Source organism: Drosophila erecta, unplaced genomic scaffold (assembly GCF_003286155.1).
Source record: "Drosophila erecta strain 14021-0224.00,06,07 unplaced genomic scaffold, DereRS2 tig00000055-arrow-pilon, whole genome shotgun sequence".
In the NCBI taxonomy this organism is placed as follows: domain Eukaryota; kingdom Metazoa; phylum Arthropoda; class Insecta; order Diptera; family Drosophilidae; genus Drosophila; species Drosophila erecta.
This window is the reverse complement of record NW_020825200.1, coordinates 335,083-352,768: the sequence shown is the minus strand read 5'-3', so window position 1 is coordinate 352,768 and position 17,686 is coordinate 335,083. Positions and strand designations below refer to the sequence as shown.

Here is a 17,686-nt window from a genome sequence, read left to right as displayed (position 1 = left end):
ATGCATGGGTTTTTTTATACCAAGCGCCCGACGGTCACACTAGAGGCGGAGTATCGATAACATCGCGATAGTAGCGCACCAAGCATCGATGTAGTTTTTACATCCCTATTCTGCAATATTATTTCACGGCACGGTCCAAAAACACGAATAACAGGGCTTGGTTGGAGTCGCGCAAACGCAAATAGAAGCCATGGACGTTGCCCCCGCACCGGCCGCCAGTTCAGGCGGCGATCAGAACACCCAGCAGGCGCCGACCACTCCGAATCAAAATCCAAACCAAGCGCCGGTCGCACTAGCAAAGGCAACAACAATCGAAAATGGTGTACAAACAGGAGGAGCGAAAAAGCCAGAGAGCTGCGGTGAGAAAGCACCCGGTTAGCAAACTTGCTTGAAGCTGGTCTGGATTCCTGGATAACGTTTTCCTATTACCCACAGAGCCGAAACATTCCACTGGAGCTGGCCAGAAGGACGAAAGAGACGAGGGCAAGCCCAAGACCGAGCTGGCTGACAAAGTATTGATTACCATATGCAGCGCCGATCGCAAGATCAAGAAGACCTTCATGTCGCTGCCCACTCGAAAGGATGTAATCGACAAAGGTAAGGAACGCCCAACGAATTGGGTATCTATTCCTTCAGTAATAGATCACTCGTACGAATCCACTTTGCCCAGTTGGAACTTATAAACCAGTAAATTCAAAACTCTTCTTTAATAAGAATTATTGTGGCTCATGCTTTAAACATGATGTTAAAATAGATACTTAACCTATGAATGATATATTTATACCAGATACCACAATTATACCAGATTAAATAATAATTTTAAATATTTACAATTTATATTTATATTTGATACATATTAACGTATTATCATTTAACACTTGGTAGCTCACAAATACGGTCTGTGCGGCAACACAATTGTCCTGGAGAGCAATGGCTGCGAGATCTGCGAGGACGACGTGCTCTTGTTCGCCGCCAAGGAGAAGATTCTGTTGATGCTCCTCGCCGAGTCGGAGGAGTATGTGGTGCTTCCTCCACCATCGCCGCTCAATCGATCCGAACGAGCCGGCAGCTCAGTGGATCCCAGCTTCTATGCCAACAACAGTATTGTGTCGAATCCGAACGATTCAACGGTCTCTAATGACGAGACCATGTCACTGTCCAGCGTAACGCCATCAAGTGCAAAGAGTTCTGCTTTATTCAAGGAGTTCTCGATACCCTGGAGCAAGGTGCCTGGGGACATAATGAAACTACTGAAGGGAAAAGGGAGTTTGGGCAAGCGGTTGAATACACTGGCGAATGTTTTGGTGGAGGCTCTCCGGGAAATATCTGCCCACATTCCCATTCGGATTTTCCGGCAGGTCGCCCAGCAGGCGGCTGAAAAATACCCTGACTCGTTACTCGAAAAAGATCGTGAGGGACAGTTTATAGCCACCACTCCGCAATCGCTCATATCCAAGATGATCAACCGCAACAATGCCCTCAACAAACCCCAAAAACGCGGCAGCTCGGGAGCCTTTGAGATCCACATCCCTAGTAAAAAACGAAAATTCGGAGGTGGTACTTCCAATGGCGATGCAAAAGCACTGGCTCTCAATAGGGATCTGGAGCAGAAAAAGGAGTTACTAATCTCCAGCTACCGCGGCAGTTCCCCCCTGGAACAGTCTGTCATAGTCGAATACATGAAAGAGTGCTTTCCGCTGCAGCGCTCCTTCTTTAATAGCAGCGAAAAGATTCCGGATATAACGTCCATTAAGGACAATTGGCCGTATATTTTTGACAAGGCTGTGCTGTACCAGCACTTTGAGCTGCTTATGTCCATCGATCCCCGGGCTTTAGAGAAGCGCTTGGCTGGTGAAAAGGATCGCTTCTTCAGGTTCTTCAAGAGTTCGAAGAATAAGAAGATCAGCGCTTTGGAGGAGACAAACGCTAATTTCCTGCGTGGCATAGCGTATTATTTCAATGAGGATCCCGACTACATTTTCAAGCACCTAGAGAGCAGTTCCCTTAGTAAGGAAGCACTGCAAAGCACAAATCCCACAAACGCCCCCTGGGTGGCTCTAGTCAGTAAGTACATAAATGCTTATTGTAACGTTATATACTTAATAATTTGTGAAATATTTATCTTTCTACAGATTCACCCATAACAACGGCCGACGGCGTGGAACCGCAAGTGGAGGCGAAGGTCTACATCGAAGGCCAGATAATGGCCACATTCGCCGCCAAAGACGAAGACCTGCCGGACATTCTGGCCCAGTTGATCTGCTACTACTATACCTTTAACATGATGTACCCTAAGGAAGCCAATCAAACACTCGAATTTATCGTCGTTTACTTTCTGCAGCACTCGCCGGAACAAGTGCGATCGGCCAAAAAATCGGTGACCACCAACGGCAAGTTTAACCACCTCATCGCCAAGCTTGCCAATGTCCATGGCTGAGATTCCATTCGGACTATTTTTGGCTGGAACCATGGCGCAGCGGGCGTCGCTTCAATCTCCTCTTGCTCCTCCCAAAGGAGGAGGAGCTGAACTCTGTTTAGTTTATTTATTTTCGCCGACCTATTCCACATGTATTTGTACCACTATTTTTAAGATTTGCATAAAGTGTGTAGTAATGTTGTGTATACATTTCTGATTTGTCACCCGACCAAGAATCTTTTATTTATTTTGAGGTTGTCAAGCTTTCTTTATAGTGTGTATTTATTATTTAAACAGTTTTGTTGCATTACAGTGTGTACTGAATAAGCTGAACTTATTTATCGGGATGCCCTTTTTGAAACGGATTTTTCCCATTCCGCCCCTTCTTGCGATAAGGATGTGCATTATCTCGCATTTTCTGAAATGGGTTGCTACCCTTTGATCCGTTTGTATTAGATGATTTCATATTTGTCTGTATATTTTTCAATCGTTCTAATTCACTCTCTTTTTGTTCCTGTTTATATTTCAATTCCTTAATGGCAGTCTTGAGCGTGGAATTTTTATGCGTTAAATTGAAGCCCAGCGTGAGTTTCTTTCGGAAATAGTTGCGGTCCCTAAAAGTGAAGTTCTCAACGGACCTGCGAAGTTTTTGTTTTCCTTCCGTTGAGGGCTTCTCATCGTCGAAGGACTCCCATTCAGTGGCCTGCGACCGGTTGGCTTCTATGATATTTCGCCGGTGGTTCTGCTGACGCTGCTGCATGAACTGCCTGGCGTCCTTGCTGTCCATATCCTGGAGTCCCGGGCCCGATGAATCGGTAAGTATGTGGTTTTTCACAAGCTGCCAAGGCGTCGATGCGCCTTGCGGCGTGAGATCTGGACTTGGTTCAACATACTTCTTCGGCTTGAACTTATTCTTGCCCCAGTTTTTGGTGCGGCTTTCCAATCGAAGTTTATGGATACGAGACTCCTTTTTTTTTGTATCAGTGGAATTCATTACGTTACTTGTGACCAAACTTAATTTCGTCGATCTGACGGCCTTAGAGATGGCAATCTCAAAAACTGTCGAAACTAGCTACTAATGTCAAAGCTTATGCTAAACTACTTGCTTTTATTGGTAACTTTACATTTTAGTTCCTTGATATCTATTGTTTCACATATTGCCACATTCGGGGCAAGGTATTCAAACTGAACATACAATTTCCGAATACTTGGCAAGTGTAATAAAAGGCAACTTTGGCTTGAAAGAAGTCACGACGGCAGCACCACTAACAATCGGATTTCATCGATACCCTCAATCGGTTCAACACGTGCGCCGCGACTAGGCGGTTTTATAAATATTACAAATTCCATAATGCAGAACGGCGAGGGACAATCCGGCTGGAACTTCTCAGCAGGGGACAGAAAACAGTTTTCCAATTACGGGCGCAACAATCAGCAGAGGCGCAGCGGTGGTGGGGGAGGTGGGCAAAACCACTATCGCCAGTCCAATGGAAATTGGCCGGACGCAGGACCAGAAGGTGGTCAGAATGGGAACTTCTTTAACAAGTTCAGAGATCCCCAACAGCAGCTAAATAATCATCAGCAAAACAAGAGAGGCGGCAAAAGGACTAGAAGCGGGGGTGGTGGTGCTGGTGGTGGCAGGCGAGGACACCGCGGCAGAGATTCCAATAGGCGTGGTGGACGCAACAACTCGTGGCACGCTAAGGATCAGCATGTCAGTCCGGGCGAAAGTAACATGCTGTACTACGATAACGTGGGGGACTTCACGGAAGACCCACCTCTGCCTCGATCCTCGCCTGCTCCCTCTTCTCTCAGACAGGAGAGTCTGCCACCTGTCACATTCGCTGCTGACGTGACGCCACCACCTGTATCTGCACCGGATGTACCGGTTACGCCAGAAGAACCGACTGTGCCGCTTATCAATATCAAGAAGGAGAAGGAACTGCTGGAGCACAAGTCAAAAATAAAGCCTTTTGTCAAACCGGAGCCAAAATCTTCTAATAAGAAGAAGGTTAGCTCCTCCAGGTCATCAAGCAGCTCGGAAGAAGAGTCCGAACCCGAGCCTGGAGAAATGGTAATCAAAACGCAGGCTGTTGTGGCATCGTCCCCAAAAACGAAGGCCAGCAAAACACCAGTAGCATCAGCCCCGAAACCAAAAGCTGTGAAACCTGCCTCGTCTTCCGACTCCTCAGCATCGGACACCGACAGCGATGACGTACAGAGTCATCCACCGGAAAAGAGTAAAAAGGCAGCGATGGAAAAGGAGACTGAGGAGGATGTGGTCTGCATGGGTTCTCAGGAGCGCCAGTTTACTATTACGGATGAGGAGGAAAGCAGCGAGCTTGAAGATGAAGACGACAAGAAGGCCAAAAAACAAAAAAACAATAGTAAAAGCGTCCATGTGTGCGGCATTTGCGATAAGAAGGTAAATATTTTATAGAAATACTACCCGATCTTAAAAAATGTACACTTCCAGGGCCACACCTCCTTCCAGTGCCAGATGATATGTCGCAATTGCTCCGGAAGTTATCATGGTCTCAAGAACTGTCCGAACCCGCCAAATCTAAACATTGCCATTCAGTCGTTTGTAGAATTTGCCATGCAGCAGATGACTGCCTATCACTGCGAACAACGGTTTGGCTTTCCTGCTGGCACGGTCGCAGCTCCAGTTGCATTGCCAGTGTCAGCAAAACCCAAGAAGGACAAAAAGACGCCAATAAAGAAGAGTAAGAAGACGTCGCAGAAAAGGATGAAGGTGGAGCCGAAGGATCATGACGAGGACGATGACGACGAAGACGATGATGACGATGAAGATGCCAGCAGTGAGAGCGAAGACTCGGAGTCCAGTGATGAGCCTCAGCCAGCACCTGTGTCCAAACAGAAGCGGAAACGAGGTACGAAAGCCGCCGTCTCGGCCGCAGCCAATCTACCTCCGCAAGTGTTTCCATTTCCCCTTCTGGGCGCTCCGGGTGCCCCTTATAACTCCATGATGTATTCCTATGGAGCTCCGTTTAGTTTTCCTAAGTAGTTATAGCGTCAGTTAGTTGTAGAGGAACGTAAAAGATATATGTACCGAAGAAATGCTAGAATACATTTCAAATCCCAATTTTCGAGTTGGAATTAGTTATTTCATTTCGATATTAAAAAATGTAAGAAATTGATTTAAATTAATATAATATCGATAATAGCCAGGGGCTGGGCAGCCCTGGCTATCGAAATGAATCAGCTTATCCACCCCTGGTTCTGTGTTTTGCCAGCTGTTGCTTCCACGCTTTTGAATAAAAAATCAAATTAATAGTGTTTACTAGCAAAAACATATGAATCGAAGTGAAATCAATTTGAGCAGTGACAAGGGTAAGTGTATTTACTTGAATTTATTCGTTTTCCGCAAACAAATCTTAAGAGCATTGAGTTTCTTACTAAAGGAGCCAGGTGTCTGATTTTTAAAGTTAGACGCAACTATTTATGTATAACAAAGCATTTTTAACGAAAAAGAAAGCATAGTACATAAATTTAGGACATCCTGTTGAATATGAATATGTACATATGTAATCGGACACTAAATATACAAGTAATTTGTTAGGGCTACGTTTCGCAAGAGCTGCGGTATCCTGATTTAAGGTCCATTTCCGCTTCCCCTGTCTGCTTGACAGGATCCTAGGGTAGGCAGAGGGCCAGGGTCTCACGTTCCTGCTCGGTGCCGCAGGACACTGGGTGATTCTGACCCCGGGGATCGATGCCTGGCTTAAGCATCGTCTGCTGCAGCTCCCAGATGATTTCACAGGACAGGACGCTCACGGCCAGCTTTAGCACCGACTGATAGTTAAGCGGGTTAACCGCATAGCTGAGGATGCCCCTTGCAATCTGGTCGAACAAATAGTTCCTGTCCAGCAGCAAGAGCTCCTCGCGAACCTCCATCATACGGTTCTCAAAGTGGCACTGAATCGCTGCAAAGACCAGCTTGTCCAGACCCACCAGTAGATCCCGTTTAAACTTCACGAGGTAGTGCTCTATGAACACGATCTGGTTGCGATTTAGATGCGGCAGGCGCACCTTGTCCTGAATCACCTGTTCCCCGATCTGGCTGACCACCAGAGAGGCTAATGATCCAGCCGGAGTGGGCCGACGTTCGCTGCACGGACGGACGTCCACGAACGGATGAATCTCGTAGCTGCCCACGCCTATGGTGCTGGCTACGCCGCTAAACGACACGTGGGAGGCGCGCGAGTGGTTCTTCGGCTGCTTGATCATCGACGGCGGCACTTCCATGGCTTTGTGGTCCCTGGCGAATCCAATGATCTGATAGGCTTTCTGCAAGAGTAAAAGATTAGTGTTTTGTCTAGAGGAACTGCCAAGAACTCACGTAGTGCACATATTTCTTTGCATCGCAGACAAAATCCTTAATGCGCGAAATCAACACCTGCAAGGCACACTCGTCCTCGCTGAGATCATCGTTTAAGCCAGAAATGATGTAGTCCAGTATATATTGTGCCGCCTTATAGATGGGGTCGTCTGGTGCGAAGCTGAGAGCGGTCTGACCCTCCATGGCAATGGCTGCATTCAAGGCGTAACAAAGATCACTGTCTAACAATCCCTCAAAGGTGGCCTGATACTCATCGCAGAAGGATGGCTTTCGTTCCTGAAGAGTCGACTTCTTCTTCTTCTTGTGGCGCTTTCTTTTGGGCTGGCGAGCAGTGACGGCCTTTTGAGCTCTTTCCTTAATCTCGTCCTGAATCCGTTGCCACTTTTCCCTGTAATGGGCCTTGTGCCTGTCTATGAACGCCTCTCGCTCTTTTTCCACCTCCTGTAGAAGGTATTCGATCCTGCGCTGATTAGCAATTCGCTCATCAAGTCGCTTCCGCCACGACTGAATCTGGTGCTCAGTGTTCTTTACCAGCCTCTGCTTCCTCAGAATTCGCATGTTTTTGTTGAACCGATCCTTTTTGAACTGGAAGAGCTTCTTCTGTTTGATCAATAGCTTTCTCATCAAATCTTGGCACATGCTAATGTGGGCAGCCACACGCATGTTTGTGAGCATCTTGCGGTGCTCCAGCAACATATTCTGCATGGTGGCCAGGTTCTCCAAGCGTTTAAACTTCTCATATGTGATATTCAGCAGATGAACCTTCCTTTCGTGGCGTTCCTGCTCCTGCAGTTTCTTTCTGGCGAGAACCTCCTCAGTGCACTGGTGTCGGGCTGCGAGATTCTGGTGATCCTTCTTTGTGATGGACTCCGCGTTGGCGATCAGCATTCGATCATATTGCTCCGACTCGCGCCGCTTGTATGCCTGCAAAATGTAGTACAACTGCGATTTGTGCAGCTCCTGGCGATGCTGATTGAAGTCCTTCAGGTTGCAGATTACATCGTTGTCCTGCGTTATCTCGCCGTTTTCCCTCAACCGCTTCAGATTGCGTTCGTTGGAGTAGAACGTCTTTAGGTTGGAGTCGTGAAGCGGATTGTACTCCGGGATGTGCTCGGTGACGGAGCATTCGAACTCCTGTTTACCGCTCTTGAACTGGAGTGAATTTATGGTATATATAATATAATGATATAATGTTCTAGCTAGTTTTCTACTGGTAGCACCACTTACGTCCTGTCCAATCTTGTTCTTGGAGAATATGACCTGATTGCCGGGACATTTGAGCATTGGCAGTTTGCTGTTCAGAGGGATCAGCTCCCATCCGGGTAGACTGTTGATCGGTAGTCCAGTCTTGTAGGAGATCATCTTCAGCAGGGCCGGGTTTCCGGACACCTTGTTTCGCCGCGGCAGCGACAAAATATCGATCATCTTGTCGCTCTAAACTTACTGTACCCCGAGTTATTTGTGCTTAACATTTATTCTCTGAGTGTTTCAAGAAAACTAATTTCGAATAGTGCCTACCTTAATTATAATATAGCCGCCTACTATTGAGTTTTAGCCAAAAGTTTGCAACGTAGTAATGGAGATTTTACATATAAAATATACATGTTGTTCTTCAGCAGTCTCAACAGCCAAGTCAATATAGCCGTGTCCTGCTGCCCGCGCGTCCGTTTCTTTCAGTTTTTTAGCTATCTGGATGAATCACTGTTCCCATCTCATGAGGCCGAATCGGGAACATTTTGTTAGATCCACCAGACTCCCGGGCGTTAGTTCGGCTTATATAAATGCTCGGCTGGCTTCTCAAAAGTTCGCTGGCTTACGGTCCACCCGCTTTTTCCGACCGGTGACCCAGTTTCTCGTCTGTGGGTGATTCTAGATTGCGGGCATCTCGGGCATAAATATTTACCAATCGTTCGGTCAGGCGCCGGCATGTCTGCGTACGGAATGTCTCCTTGGAAAAGGACACCCACTCTCACTTGCCGTCGTGTTCCTCCATGTAAATAAAATCACATCAAGTGCTGAAATGTACTTGCTGCAGCACGTGCTCCAAATATTCTCTCGAGTGTGCTTTCCATTTCATCTAACACCTGAGACACCCCCTTTTACTTTCCCTCCCCTCTGTCGATGGAATAAATAAAAAATGATGGTGGCATCCCAAAACAGGCTAACTTTTGCGGGAAAATGAAAGGTGCGTGCCCATCGCCAGCGGTCGTCCGTGTTCCTCTTTCCCATTTCGTTACGAAATAGTTACTTCCTCCTTTGATATGGGTACATATACCCATAGGTCCCAAGGGATGGCTGCGTGAGTCGTTCGGCTAAATAGCTGGTTATTTTTTGGGAATCAAAAGTAGGGCTTTAACTTTTATTGAGGCAACATTGTTAGATTAGCTCCCAATATAATATATTAGACACTATAAACAGTGATAATATAACAAGTGTTTGGTTGTCAACATCTTTTAGCTGTTTATGCAAGTTATTAACAATATGTTTTGGCCCCAAGACAGTGAATTCTGATAAATATTTAAACTAAATTATTTTATAGTTTTATTTGCCACAATATTGAGCGCGGGTGGCCTTTATCTTAAAATCCCCCGCGCGGGCCAATGAAAACCCACCCCGCTCATTATTTTCATCTGACTTACGGTACCGGCAAAACCGCACACAGCTGTCTCAACTCTCTCTTTCACCCTCATCTGGATTCTTGGCACTATAGATTGAAAAGCGTCGTCGTTCAACTGGGAGGCTTAGCATTTTCAATCAGCCGAAGCTTTCGGTTCGGTGTTTGGTGTTTGAGAGCGACTTCGAACCACGAGAGAGAACTTGAGCTTTGAACACTAGCTTGCATCGTTACAGTTTACAAGTGTAACTTGCAAGACTCAAAATAATTACAAAACTAATAGTAGCGTTCAGTCTTACAAAAAGTCGTGTAAAAAAATGTTATTTTCTGTTAGTTATTCAAAAAACAGTTTTCAATTCGAAATTGTTATTAGACCCACATTTATTTGTTTGACAACAGAAATAAGCGACTCTCGGTTGCTTTAGCAATGCGAAAGGGTCGTCAAACCGTGTCGAACATGAGGCGCACTCAAAAAAATACTGCTTCAATATGTAGATATAATGTTTTATAAAACTTATGAGACTATGGAATTTAAGCCTATATATAAAAGATTACGTTTCACTACAATGCAGTGGAACCAATAAAATCCTTCAATTTGACTTTTAAGGTCAATATTTTTCTGAGTGCTGCAGCACTGTTCGCTTCAAGTCAACGAAACGAGCTTCCAAGTTGGTTACTCTGTGTGGAGTTGTTTCGTTTGGTCGCGTCGGTCGAAGGAGTCGGTTGTTCGTTTTCATGCGCGCAAGTAACGGTTGCCTTAGCGCGAATGCCATCGCCTGTTTTACTGTTATTTTAACTCGGGACGTCCATGCGTCCGTGCGCCCCTGCGTCCCTGCGCTTTCCTGTCTCTGTGTATGTGTGGGAGACAAACAAATAGCAAAACGAAAAGGAAAACCATAGAGAGGAATTCCGCAAAAAGGGGGGTGGCGAACATCCTGTTTTTCTGCGCCCGCTGCCAGAGTAACCACCCCCTCTCAGGGACGACAACAACAAAGTGGACTTGAGTATAAAAGCGAAAAAAGGAAATAAATATACGTACGAACCGTTAACTGCGCCATTTGTACTTCGCAACAACAAATGGAAGAAATAAAAGCATAACTATAAAGCTGTGTGTATGTGTTTGACGGAGAGAACAAAATCAACAACAAGAAATCGTAGTGAAGAAGATTGTTAATAAAAGAGGTCGGCATATGCAAAACAAAAAGCCACTCGAAGAAAGTAATATTGAAAGGCACACAAAGTGAAAAAGAGCAAATCTAAAAGAAGGCCGATAAAAAGCAAAAACATTGAACTGGACTCTGAAGCTACAACTTCAAACTGTTTAACTATGCCTAATACACGTTTATAATCCGCAATTAAACCATCAAAACATGCTGAAAAATCGGTTGGGAATTATATGAATCCTTCCCATTGCTGGATTGCATCATTCGTCGAGGGCGTGGCTTAGCATTAAATGTAATGTACAGCTCTCAAGCAGGACCTTTCATCATTCACACATCATCATCATCATCATCCGAGCCATCTTCTCCAGGCCCAATAACACAATGTCCACAACAGCAACTGGACTAAAGTCGGGATCCAAAGGAGCCTACGGCGTCGGGACGGATACGGATCACATCATAACCATCAGCACTGCCAGCTTGACGGAGTCGCACAGCGAAAATCCCGTAAAGGGAGTAGTCACTCCGGTCAGAAAGCCCAATTCCCTGGGAAGTGAAGATACCCCAGAAAACATAATTCCCGGTGACCAGGCTGAGCCAGATAAGAAACCCCTCCACTTGTGCCGGCTGTCCCAGCTGGTGAGCTATCAGAGTAACATCGCTGATGTCCAGCACCGGAAGGGAAGACGCCTCCACGGATTGCAGCTGCCACTGCATCCACTCCAACTTTTTGGCTGGCTAGTCCTCCTCCTGTTTGGAGTGGCTAGCTACTGGGTGCTCATTCCGGCCTTTCATGCCCGCATCCAAGGACCACTGTACGGACTGATCACCGGGCTCTATCTGGTGCACATTGCCTCTCATTTGACGGCTTTACTGACAGATCCTGCGGACAAGGAGTTGCGGCGAGTGCATCGCAACGATCGGATTGTCCCGGAGTTCGACCGGTCGAAGCACAGTCACGTGATAGAAAACGGTCGGTGCCATCTGTGCAACATCCGGACCTCCTCGAGCCGCACCAAGCACTGCTCCGTGTGCAACAAGTGCGTGGGCAAGTTTGATCACCACTGCAAGTGGCTGAACCACTGCATCGGATCGCGTAACTATGTGGCCTTCCTGATGTGCGTGGTCAGCGCTGTGGTGGCCACCCTGGTCATCGTGGCCGCCGTGGTGGCCCAGATCGTTTTCTACTATGTCCAGCCTGAGTGGTTAAGCTTCTACTGGTGCCCCACGGAATCGAGCCACACAATTGAGAGTGGCGACTACATAAACATCACCCTGAGCCTGGGCAACGGCACCATGATGCTAATAGAGCAGCACACTTCTGAGGAGGACGTGCATCAGGAAAACTGGGACGAGGAGCAGGCAAATATGACCATCTCAACACTGCCCACCCTTCTGGAGAATTTTACAGCTCTTATAGAAGCGAGCACAACGCAGCCTGGTATTAGTCCCACTAATCACACTGTTACGCAGCCAGTAGTGGCCGGAATCGGACTCAACGAAACCATTTTCCTGTTTCTCCTGGGAGTTCTGGGACTGCTCGCCGCAGTGAGTGCGGGACTGCTGCTCCACCTGTGCTTCTTTCACATCTACATCTCGTTCCTGGGACTGACCACCTATGAATACATTAGGAACCACCGTCAGGCTCAGGATGCCAAGAGCAAGCAGCTTCTGGAGGGAGCCACCAGTGTGGGAGCGCCCAAAAATGGAAACGTACATTTCTCGGCTTCATTGCCCGAGCCACATAATCCGTCCAAGTCCCTACCAGGAGGTCAGCAGCTCTACTGCTGTTCCAGTGGCCCACATCCCAGCCAGCACTCCCAGGAATCGGTTGGTCAAACGGAGCAATCCCTGCGGTTGCACTGCTGTGCCAGCTCTAGGGAGTTCCACCAGAGCGGGCAGGCCATATACGTTTGCTCACTGCTGGAGGAGACAACTCCGCAAATCCAAGTTGAGCCGGATGCTCTGAGCAGCTTCCATTGTTGCTCTAGCTTTGCCGCAAGTTCCCTGCAGCGTAGGGTCAGCTTGGCTAAAGGATCGCTGATCTCAGCCGAGCCGCGTCATCTGAGACCAGCGACTTATCTGCAGTACACTGAGCAGTGTACGCTCTGCACATTCCGTCTAAGAAGAGGATCAGGACCAGGGACAGGATCTTCAGGAGCTGTAAGCAGCGCCGGCGGAAGTAGCAGCACTCGCACATTAACCAGTCAAACTGGCGGCTCCTCCGCCTCGGCCACAGCAGCCGGGAATATCTCCAAGCATCAGCGGTGGCGAAGGAAATGGAATTGCTGCGCCGCGGTTCCAGATAGCCCCGATTTGCCCAATGACCTTCTCGCTGCCCTAACGTTTCGCGAAAGCGAGGAAGCAGCAGCGGCAGCCAAACTAAACACCCAGGAGCTGCCTATCCAGTTCATACGCACGCTAAACGGCGGTTTGGATCAGGAGCTACCTCTGAAGGCGGCAACAGCCACTCCTACGCCACCCAGAAGTTCCCGTCTTCGCTACATGCTGCGTCTACTGGGACGCTATCGAAGACCACGCTGTCGCCATGGGGCCCACCATGGAATTGCTGCCAAAGAGCACCAGAATATCGGGGGCTCTGCAATCAAACAAAATCAAATACGTCCGCTGCAACTGCAGGCAGCTGGGCGTGGCTATGCTAATTCCACTGCCACGTCAACGCCGCCCGCAAGTTCGCCAAGCAGAAGTTCCTTGGAGAGCAGCGATCTGAGCACCAGCACGAGCCCTTCGTGTGGCAACAAGGAGCTGATGCTGCTGCCCACATCCGTGATAAGGGACGACAGCGTGACCACCTACACGCTTACCCTGCCGCCTGCCCTGCCACCACCTACGAGGAGAAAAATGAACCAGACCACCCAAGAGCTGGCGGAGTTGGCGGAGACCTTGGGGTTCGCCAGCAATTTGCAGCACAGTCAGCATGGCAGCCAGACCAGCAGTCGAACGTTGCCCAGTTTCGGGAATGTCTACCGCCGGCAGAGGCGGAAGCACTTCTTGCGGACACGATCTCCCACACTATCGCCCATCCACGAGTCCGGCCTATCGAATCCAACCTCGCCCCAGCCCTTGCGGCACCACCACCAGAATCTAGCCAACTCGAACTCCAATCCGGCCAAAGCCACGTCCTCGCCTATGCTTAATCGCAACTCAGGATCTGCGAACTCATCGGCACTTCTAGTCCAGAATCTGTGCAACTTGGCAGGGGAAACGCTGAGGAAGACCGCATCCAACAGTTCCCTGCAGAGCCTCAGCTCCAATTCGAGCAGCACCTAGAATGAGTGTCTGTGTCCCTTTAGTCCTTAGGCTAGCTTTAGTCCCCCTTAGCCATAGTCCCCCGCAGCCCAAGCAGTTCCGTTGAAGTTTCGGAAATCAATTAATCCGCACATAAGCGCTGAAAGTCATAACTAAAATCAATTACGCACGAGGAGGAGTGGGAGTGGATTGGGTGGTTAGCTGTCGAGGCCAGTAAAGGAAATTGCCTTTGATGCGATGCGGTTTCATTGCCAAACTTAATTACCGCTTTTGGTCGAAGTTCCTTTGTTTGAGTTTTTGGATTGCATATTTGGTTTATTAAGAGTCTGGTGTGGAAAGGTCATATTTATTACAGACAGTATATTACGTTTTCTAACACATAGCGCACTTCTATTTATAATAGGTTGCTATATAGTTTTACTTTAGTTATTTACGAATGTAGAAACAATCTTTTAAGAAAGCTAGTTCCAAACTCATATTATTATTTATAGCATATCTATAAGAAATTCTTTTCCCATTAAAGTTTCTGCATTAACATATTTTTTCCAACCCCTAATTGGATTTTTAAGCCCGCGCTCTCTTAAGCTCCTGTTTTTCTAACGGAATCCTTTTTGATGACATCTTCAGTCCCCAAATGCATCGAGCTGCTTTCTCCCAAACTAAACATGTATTTGGCATCCTTTGAATGACTTTGCAGTTGAGTTGATAAAATATGCAACAGAATGTGCTCAAGAGTTCGAGCTGGGTGACTTTACTCATTTTCCGCACCCACCCCTTTGCTAGTATTGATTTTCATTTTGGAAAACGTGCAAGCGGAGGCGTCGGCTTATTACGTATTGTATCTGCAGCTGAAGCTTCGTTTGTATCTGAATCCGCGTAGCCGTGTATCTGGCGCCATCCCACTGCCAAACAGATGGAAAAGGGACGAGGATATGACTGCAGCATGTTGCCAAATAGTTACGCAAATGCTTTCATTCGATCTCAATTCAAATGCGGAGAAAACCCCCAACCAAAAAACTGACGATGGCAATTGTCTCGGGTTCCACTTGATTTTGACGACTTTCCCTCGGCCCATTAAATATTCCGAAGCTGAATAATTAAAGCGACGGGAAAACAGGTACGCGGGTCCCGGGGAAGTGGAATTCAGTGGAGTCAAAAGCGGTATTGGATGAGTGCATGTGCTCATCCTCCTCAGTTGTCAGTCGGACTGCTAACTGCTATCAGGGCTCAAAAGCACTGCTAGGCATACGGATAGACAGCCGTAACGACTACGCACATGACACTCCGGGATTGAGGTGGTGCTCCGTCTCTTTATTGCGCCAGACAGTCGGTGGTTCATGTTATAGGAACTGACAGCAGGGAAAGTCCATGTTTAACCGCCTGGAGCTGAGCAGGTGGGAGTGGCAGTGGTGTCAGATAGATGGATTGGTAGAAAGATTCGCTTTGAGTTCAGAGAGTGCCCGTTGAGTTCGAGGTCGAGCTTTAGTGCGCTTAGTTTTTTTGTCGAGTGGCCATTCTAAATCAATGTGTTACCCTTAATCCAGACTTTCAATTTTCTGTGTTCTTCAGAAAGGGAGGGATTCTAGGTGAGATTCTTTGAGATTCGTTTTGACGTTTTTTGGAACCAATTTCATTTTGATTCAGCTATCGAAAATGTTGTAAATAAGTCGACAGGCAATTCTGTGCCTTTGACACGCAATTCCTAAGTAACAAATTACTTTTATGCCACGCAAACTTTAACTTTGGTGAACGTCTTTAAACTGGCAAAAAGTGCTCTGACCTTTCAATATTTTTAAGATACTATAGGAGTGTTGTTGTTCCCAATTAACGAATTTGAGCTGTGTCCGCCTGTCGGCGTATTGCTCCAATTAAGAGGGTTGGCTTGCTGAAAATGTCGTTGCCTCACGGAGGCCTCCTTACATGGACTCGGGTAATGAGGGGTAGAAGAGTGTCGTTAGCCCCATATCAAAAGGAAAACTTGACTCCCAGCGACTGACATGCATTATTGCAGGTGGCTTCGGGTCGAGCTCTGTTCGTTTTCAGTGACAAGAGACAGACGCTTGGTAAATGACTCAAAATAACATAATGCAGCGACTGTAAGTGGATTTTCAATGCACAGACAGTTGCAGCAACAATTTTCCCCACCTTTCCCATTTTCAACGTTTATTTCCGCAAGCAAAACCCGCTGCATACTTTTTAGGGCGCTCTGTGGCTCTGTATAGGTGTGTGTGTTATTTTGGGATGGTGTGCGTGCGAAAATGTTTAATTTGATGGCACTTGGCGATACCATTTGAACTGCTTTAAAGGGTATATGCAGGGTACATAGCGCGAAACACCGGATATTTATTTTTATAAAAATATATTCGACTTTAATTGCATGTTCGTGTCATGCTCCCAAGCTTCTGGCTATTGGGCACGCCCCCAAAAGTGGCGGAGCGGACTGCCAGGCAACACCCTCGAACTTTCAGTTTGGCTGAAGCCCGGTGGTGAAGTTTGTTTACGAGACATAAAGCAGGAATATGCATATTCTCGGTAAATTTGGGGCGGGGCTGCTCCCACTTGACTGACTTTCCCTATGGCAACAAATGCAATACTCCTGCTGCTTTTGCTGTAGTCGTCGTCCTGGTCGTCCTGGTGATGGCCGTGCATCAATTATAAAACATTTTCTGCCTTCCGATTCTATGCTTTTCTGACATGCAAGCCGAAAATGTTCTTCATTTTTTGCAAACGGCAGGAGAAACACTGGAATTCAAATTGGATTTAATTGATTACCAATTTTTTTTTTTTTTTTTTTGTGTATACAAAGCCATATGTTATTCTATGTTCTGAGTTCTATTTTTACGTTTGGAAACAAAATAACTTTATAAATTGCATTACTACCACAAACTGCGAGAGCCATTTATTCAAGTGTAGGCGCAACACCTTCCTTGAAAAGTGGTCTTATTTCTCGGTTGGCCTGTAGGACAAACGAATCATGATTGATTGGGCCTGAATTGGGTGCGAAGGCTCACCAGGACAGACAGTTGCCCCTGCTGCCCCTCAATCGCTCCTTTCCTCTTCCGTGCTGTTATTAGCAATGGTAGTTAGGTTAGCTCCAGCTCCCCGTCCACTTGGGCCAACACACTCCTTTTGTTTCGCCTTGTGCCCTGCAATGACATTTTCAGTTGCTTTGCTTTTCCCTTTTCGTTGGTTCAACGAACTTCTGGCTCTCGGCTCTTTTGTTGAATTATCAGCCAGGTGGAATATTCAGGACATGCATACTTAGGTGGATCCGACCGCCCCTTTAATATGCTTTTCAATTTAGTTAATGACTTTTTGTATCCCTTCTGGGCAGTTCCATCTGTAACCTAAGCTTAAACAAATTATCAAAGAAAACGAAAAACATAAAAAAAGAGAAATGTTTATGAGACTGGAGTTGGGAAAAGAATGTATGAAAACAAATTAAAGATTGAAAAGTAAAACAATAATTATAATAATTTAGCCAGGCCAATTAGGTGTGAAATTAAAAGCACGATTATGAAAAACATATATATTTTGATAAAATGTGCAGTGAACAGGAAGTAAGCGAAGATTATAGCCCCAGAAAGTATGCTATAAAATGATGTGAAAACATTCGACATTTAAAGACTATGCTTTGTACCATAAACGGAAAATAAAAATTGTTCAAATGAAAAAAAGTTGGTTTAATTTTGTTAGTTTTTCATGTGCGCCGCCCCAACTAAATTTAATTCGCAAAATGTGCGCTAAGCGAAAAGAGACCAAAGAAAGAAGTGTAATAAAAACGATTGAGAACAAAAAATGTTGCAACAAGAAGGTGTCTATAAAACTATCATTGGCGACCAGGCGGCAGATGGGTGGCTCAT

The 17,686-nt window shown here is 46.6% G+C and overlaps 6 protein-coding genes across 7 annotated transcripts in view; 4 read left to right on the top strand and 2 right to left on the bottom strand.

Annotated features, from left to right (window-relative positions):
• The first annotated feature begins 1 nt into the window (after window position 1).
• On the top strand, window positions 2–2,645 carry LOC6543391. Of its 2 annotated transcripts, none has more exons than XM_001968110.3 (4): window positions 2–359; window positions 436–597; window positions 886–2,064; window positions 2,133–2,645. In XM_001968110.3, the coding sequence occupies exons 1-4, from the start codon at window positions 191–193 to the stop codon at window positions 2,435–2,437; spliced, it is 1,815 nt and encodes a 604-aa protein (XP_001968146.1). In that variant the 5' UTR covers window positions 2–190; the 3' UTR covers window positions 2,438–2,645. The 2 variants fall into 2 exon arrangements, with proteins under 2 accessions (XP_001968146.1, XP_015015216.1); XM_015159730.2 differs by having other exon boundaries at window positions 2–374.
• Window positions 2,646–2,679: 34 nt separating this feature from the next.
• Window positions 2,680–3,497, bottom strand: LOC6540910. The gene has a single exon (XM_001968109.2). The coding sequence runs from the start codon at window positions 3,408–3,410 to the stop codon at window positions 2,751–2,753; it is 660 nt and encodes a 219-aa protein (XP_001968145.1). The 5' UTR covers window positions 3,411–3,497; the 3' UTR covers window positions 2,680–2,750.
• A 122-nt stretch (window positions 3,498–3,619) lies between these two features.
• LOC6540905 (protein mushroom body miniature) lies at window positions 3,620–5,509 on the top strand. Its single transcript, XM_001968108.3, has 2 exons — window positions 3,620–4,841; window positions 4,893–5,509. Exons 1-2 carry the CDS (start codon window positions 3,768–3,770, stop codon window positions 5,442–5,444), a joined length of 1,626 nt encoding a protein of 541 aa, XP_001968144.1. The 5' UTR covers window positions 3,620–3,767; the 3' UTR covers window positions 5,445–5,509.
• A 124-nt stretch (window positions 5,510–5,633) lies between these two features.
• Window positions 5,634–17,686, top strand: part of LOC6540940 (tRNA-dihydrouridine(16/17) synthase [NAD(P)(+)]-like) — a 30,420-nt gene continuing 18,367 nt past the window's right edge. Inside the window, exon 1 of the mRNA XM_001968105.3 lies at window positions 5,634–5,770. The gene's annotated coding sequence lies outside the window, so the exon portion shown is untranslated. The remainder of the gene's footprint in view (window positions 5,771–17,686) is intronic.
• On the bottom strand, window positions 5,854–8,430 carry LOC6540953. The gene is made up of 3 exons (XM_001968107.3): window positions 8,007–8,430; window positions 6,780–7,931; window positions 5,854–6,727 (listed from the first exon to the last, which is right to left on the bottom strand). Exons 1-3 carry the CDS (start codon window positions 8,202–8,204, stop codon window positions 6,074–6,076), a joined length of 2,004 nt encoding a protein of 667 aa, XP_001968143.1. The 5' UTR covers window positions 8,205–8,430; the 3' UTR covers window positions 5,854–6,073.
• Window positions 10,015–17,517, top strand: LOC6540955. Its single transcript, XM_001968106.3, has one exon. The coding sequence runs from the start codon at window positions 10,938–10,940 to the stop codon at window positions 13,842–13,844; it is 2,907 nt and encodes a 968-aa protein (XP_001968142.1). The 5' UTR covers window positions 10,015–10,937; the 3' UTR covers window positions 13,845–17,517.

Coding starts and splice junctions, on each gene's coding strand:
- LOC6543391 (XM_015159730.2), top strand. CDS start 191: ATGGACGTTGCCCCCGCACCGGCCGCCAGTTCAGGCGGCGATCAGAAC. Junction 375..435: donor CTGCGGTGAGAAAGCACCCG/GTTAGCAAACTT, acceptor TATTACCCACAG/AGCCGAAACATTCCACTGGA. Junction 2,065..2,132: donor CCCCTGGGTGGCTCTAGTCA/GTAAGTACATAA, acceptor ATCTTTCTACAG/ATTCACCCATAACAACGGCC.
- LOC6540910 (XM_001968109.2), bottom strand. CDS start 3,410: ATGAATTCCACTGATACAAAAAAAAAGGAGTCTCGTATCCATAAACTT.
- LOC6540905 (XM_001968108.3), top strand. CDS start 3,768: ATGCAGAACGGCGAGGGACAATCCGGCTGGAACTTCTCAGCAGGGGAC. Junction 4,842..4,892: donor GCGGCATTTGCGATAAGAAG/GTAAATATTTTA, acceptor GTACACTTCCAG/GGCCACACCTCCTTCCAGTG.
- LOC6540953 (XM_001968107.3), bottom strand. CDS start 8,204: ATGATCGATATTTTGTCGCTGCCGCGGCGAAACAAGGTGTCCGGAAAC. Junction 7,932..8,006: donor AGAACAAGATTGGACAGGAC/GTAAGTGGTGCT, acceptor AATTCACTCCAG/TTCAAGAGCGGTAAACAGGA. Junction 6,728..6,779: donor CAAAGAAATATGTGCACTAC/GTGAGTTCTTGG, acceptor TTACTCTTGCAG/AAAGCCTATCAGATCATTGG.
- LOC6540955 (XM_001968106.3), top strand. CDS start 10,938: ATGTCCACAACAGCAACTGGACTAAAGTCGGGATCCAAAGGAGCCTAC.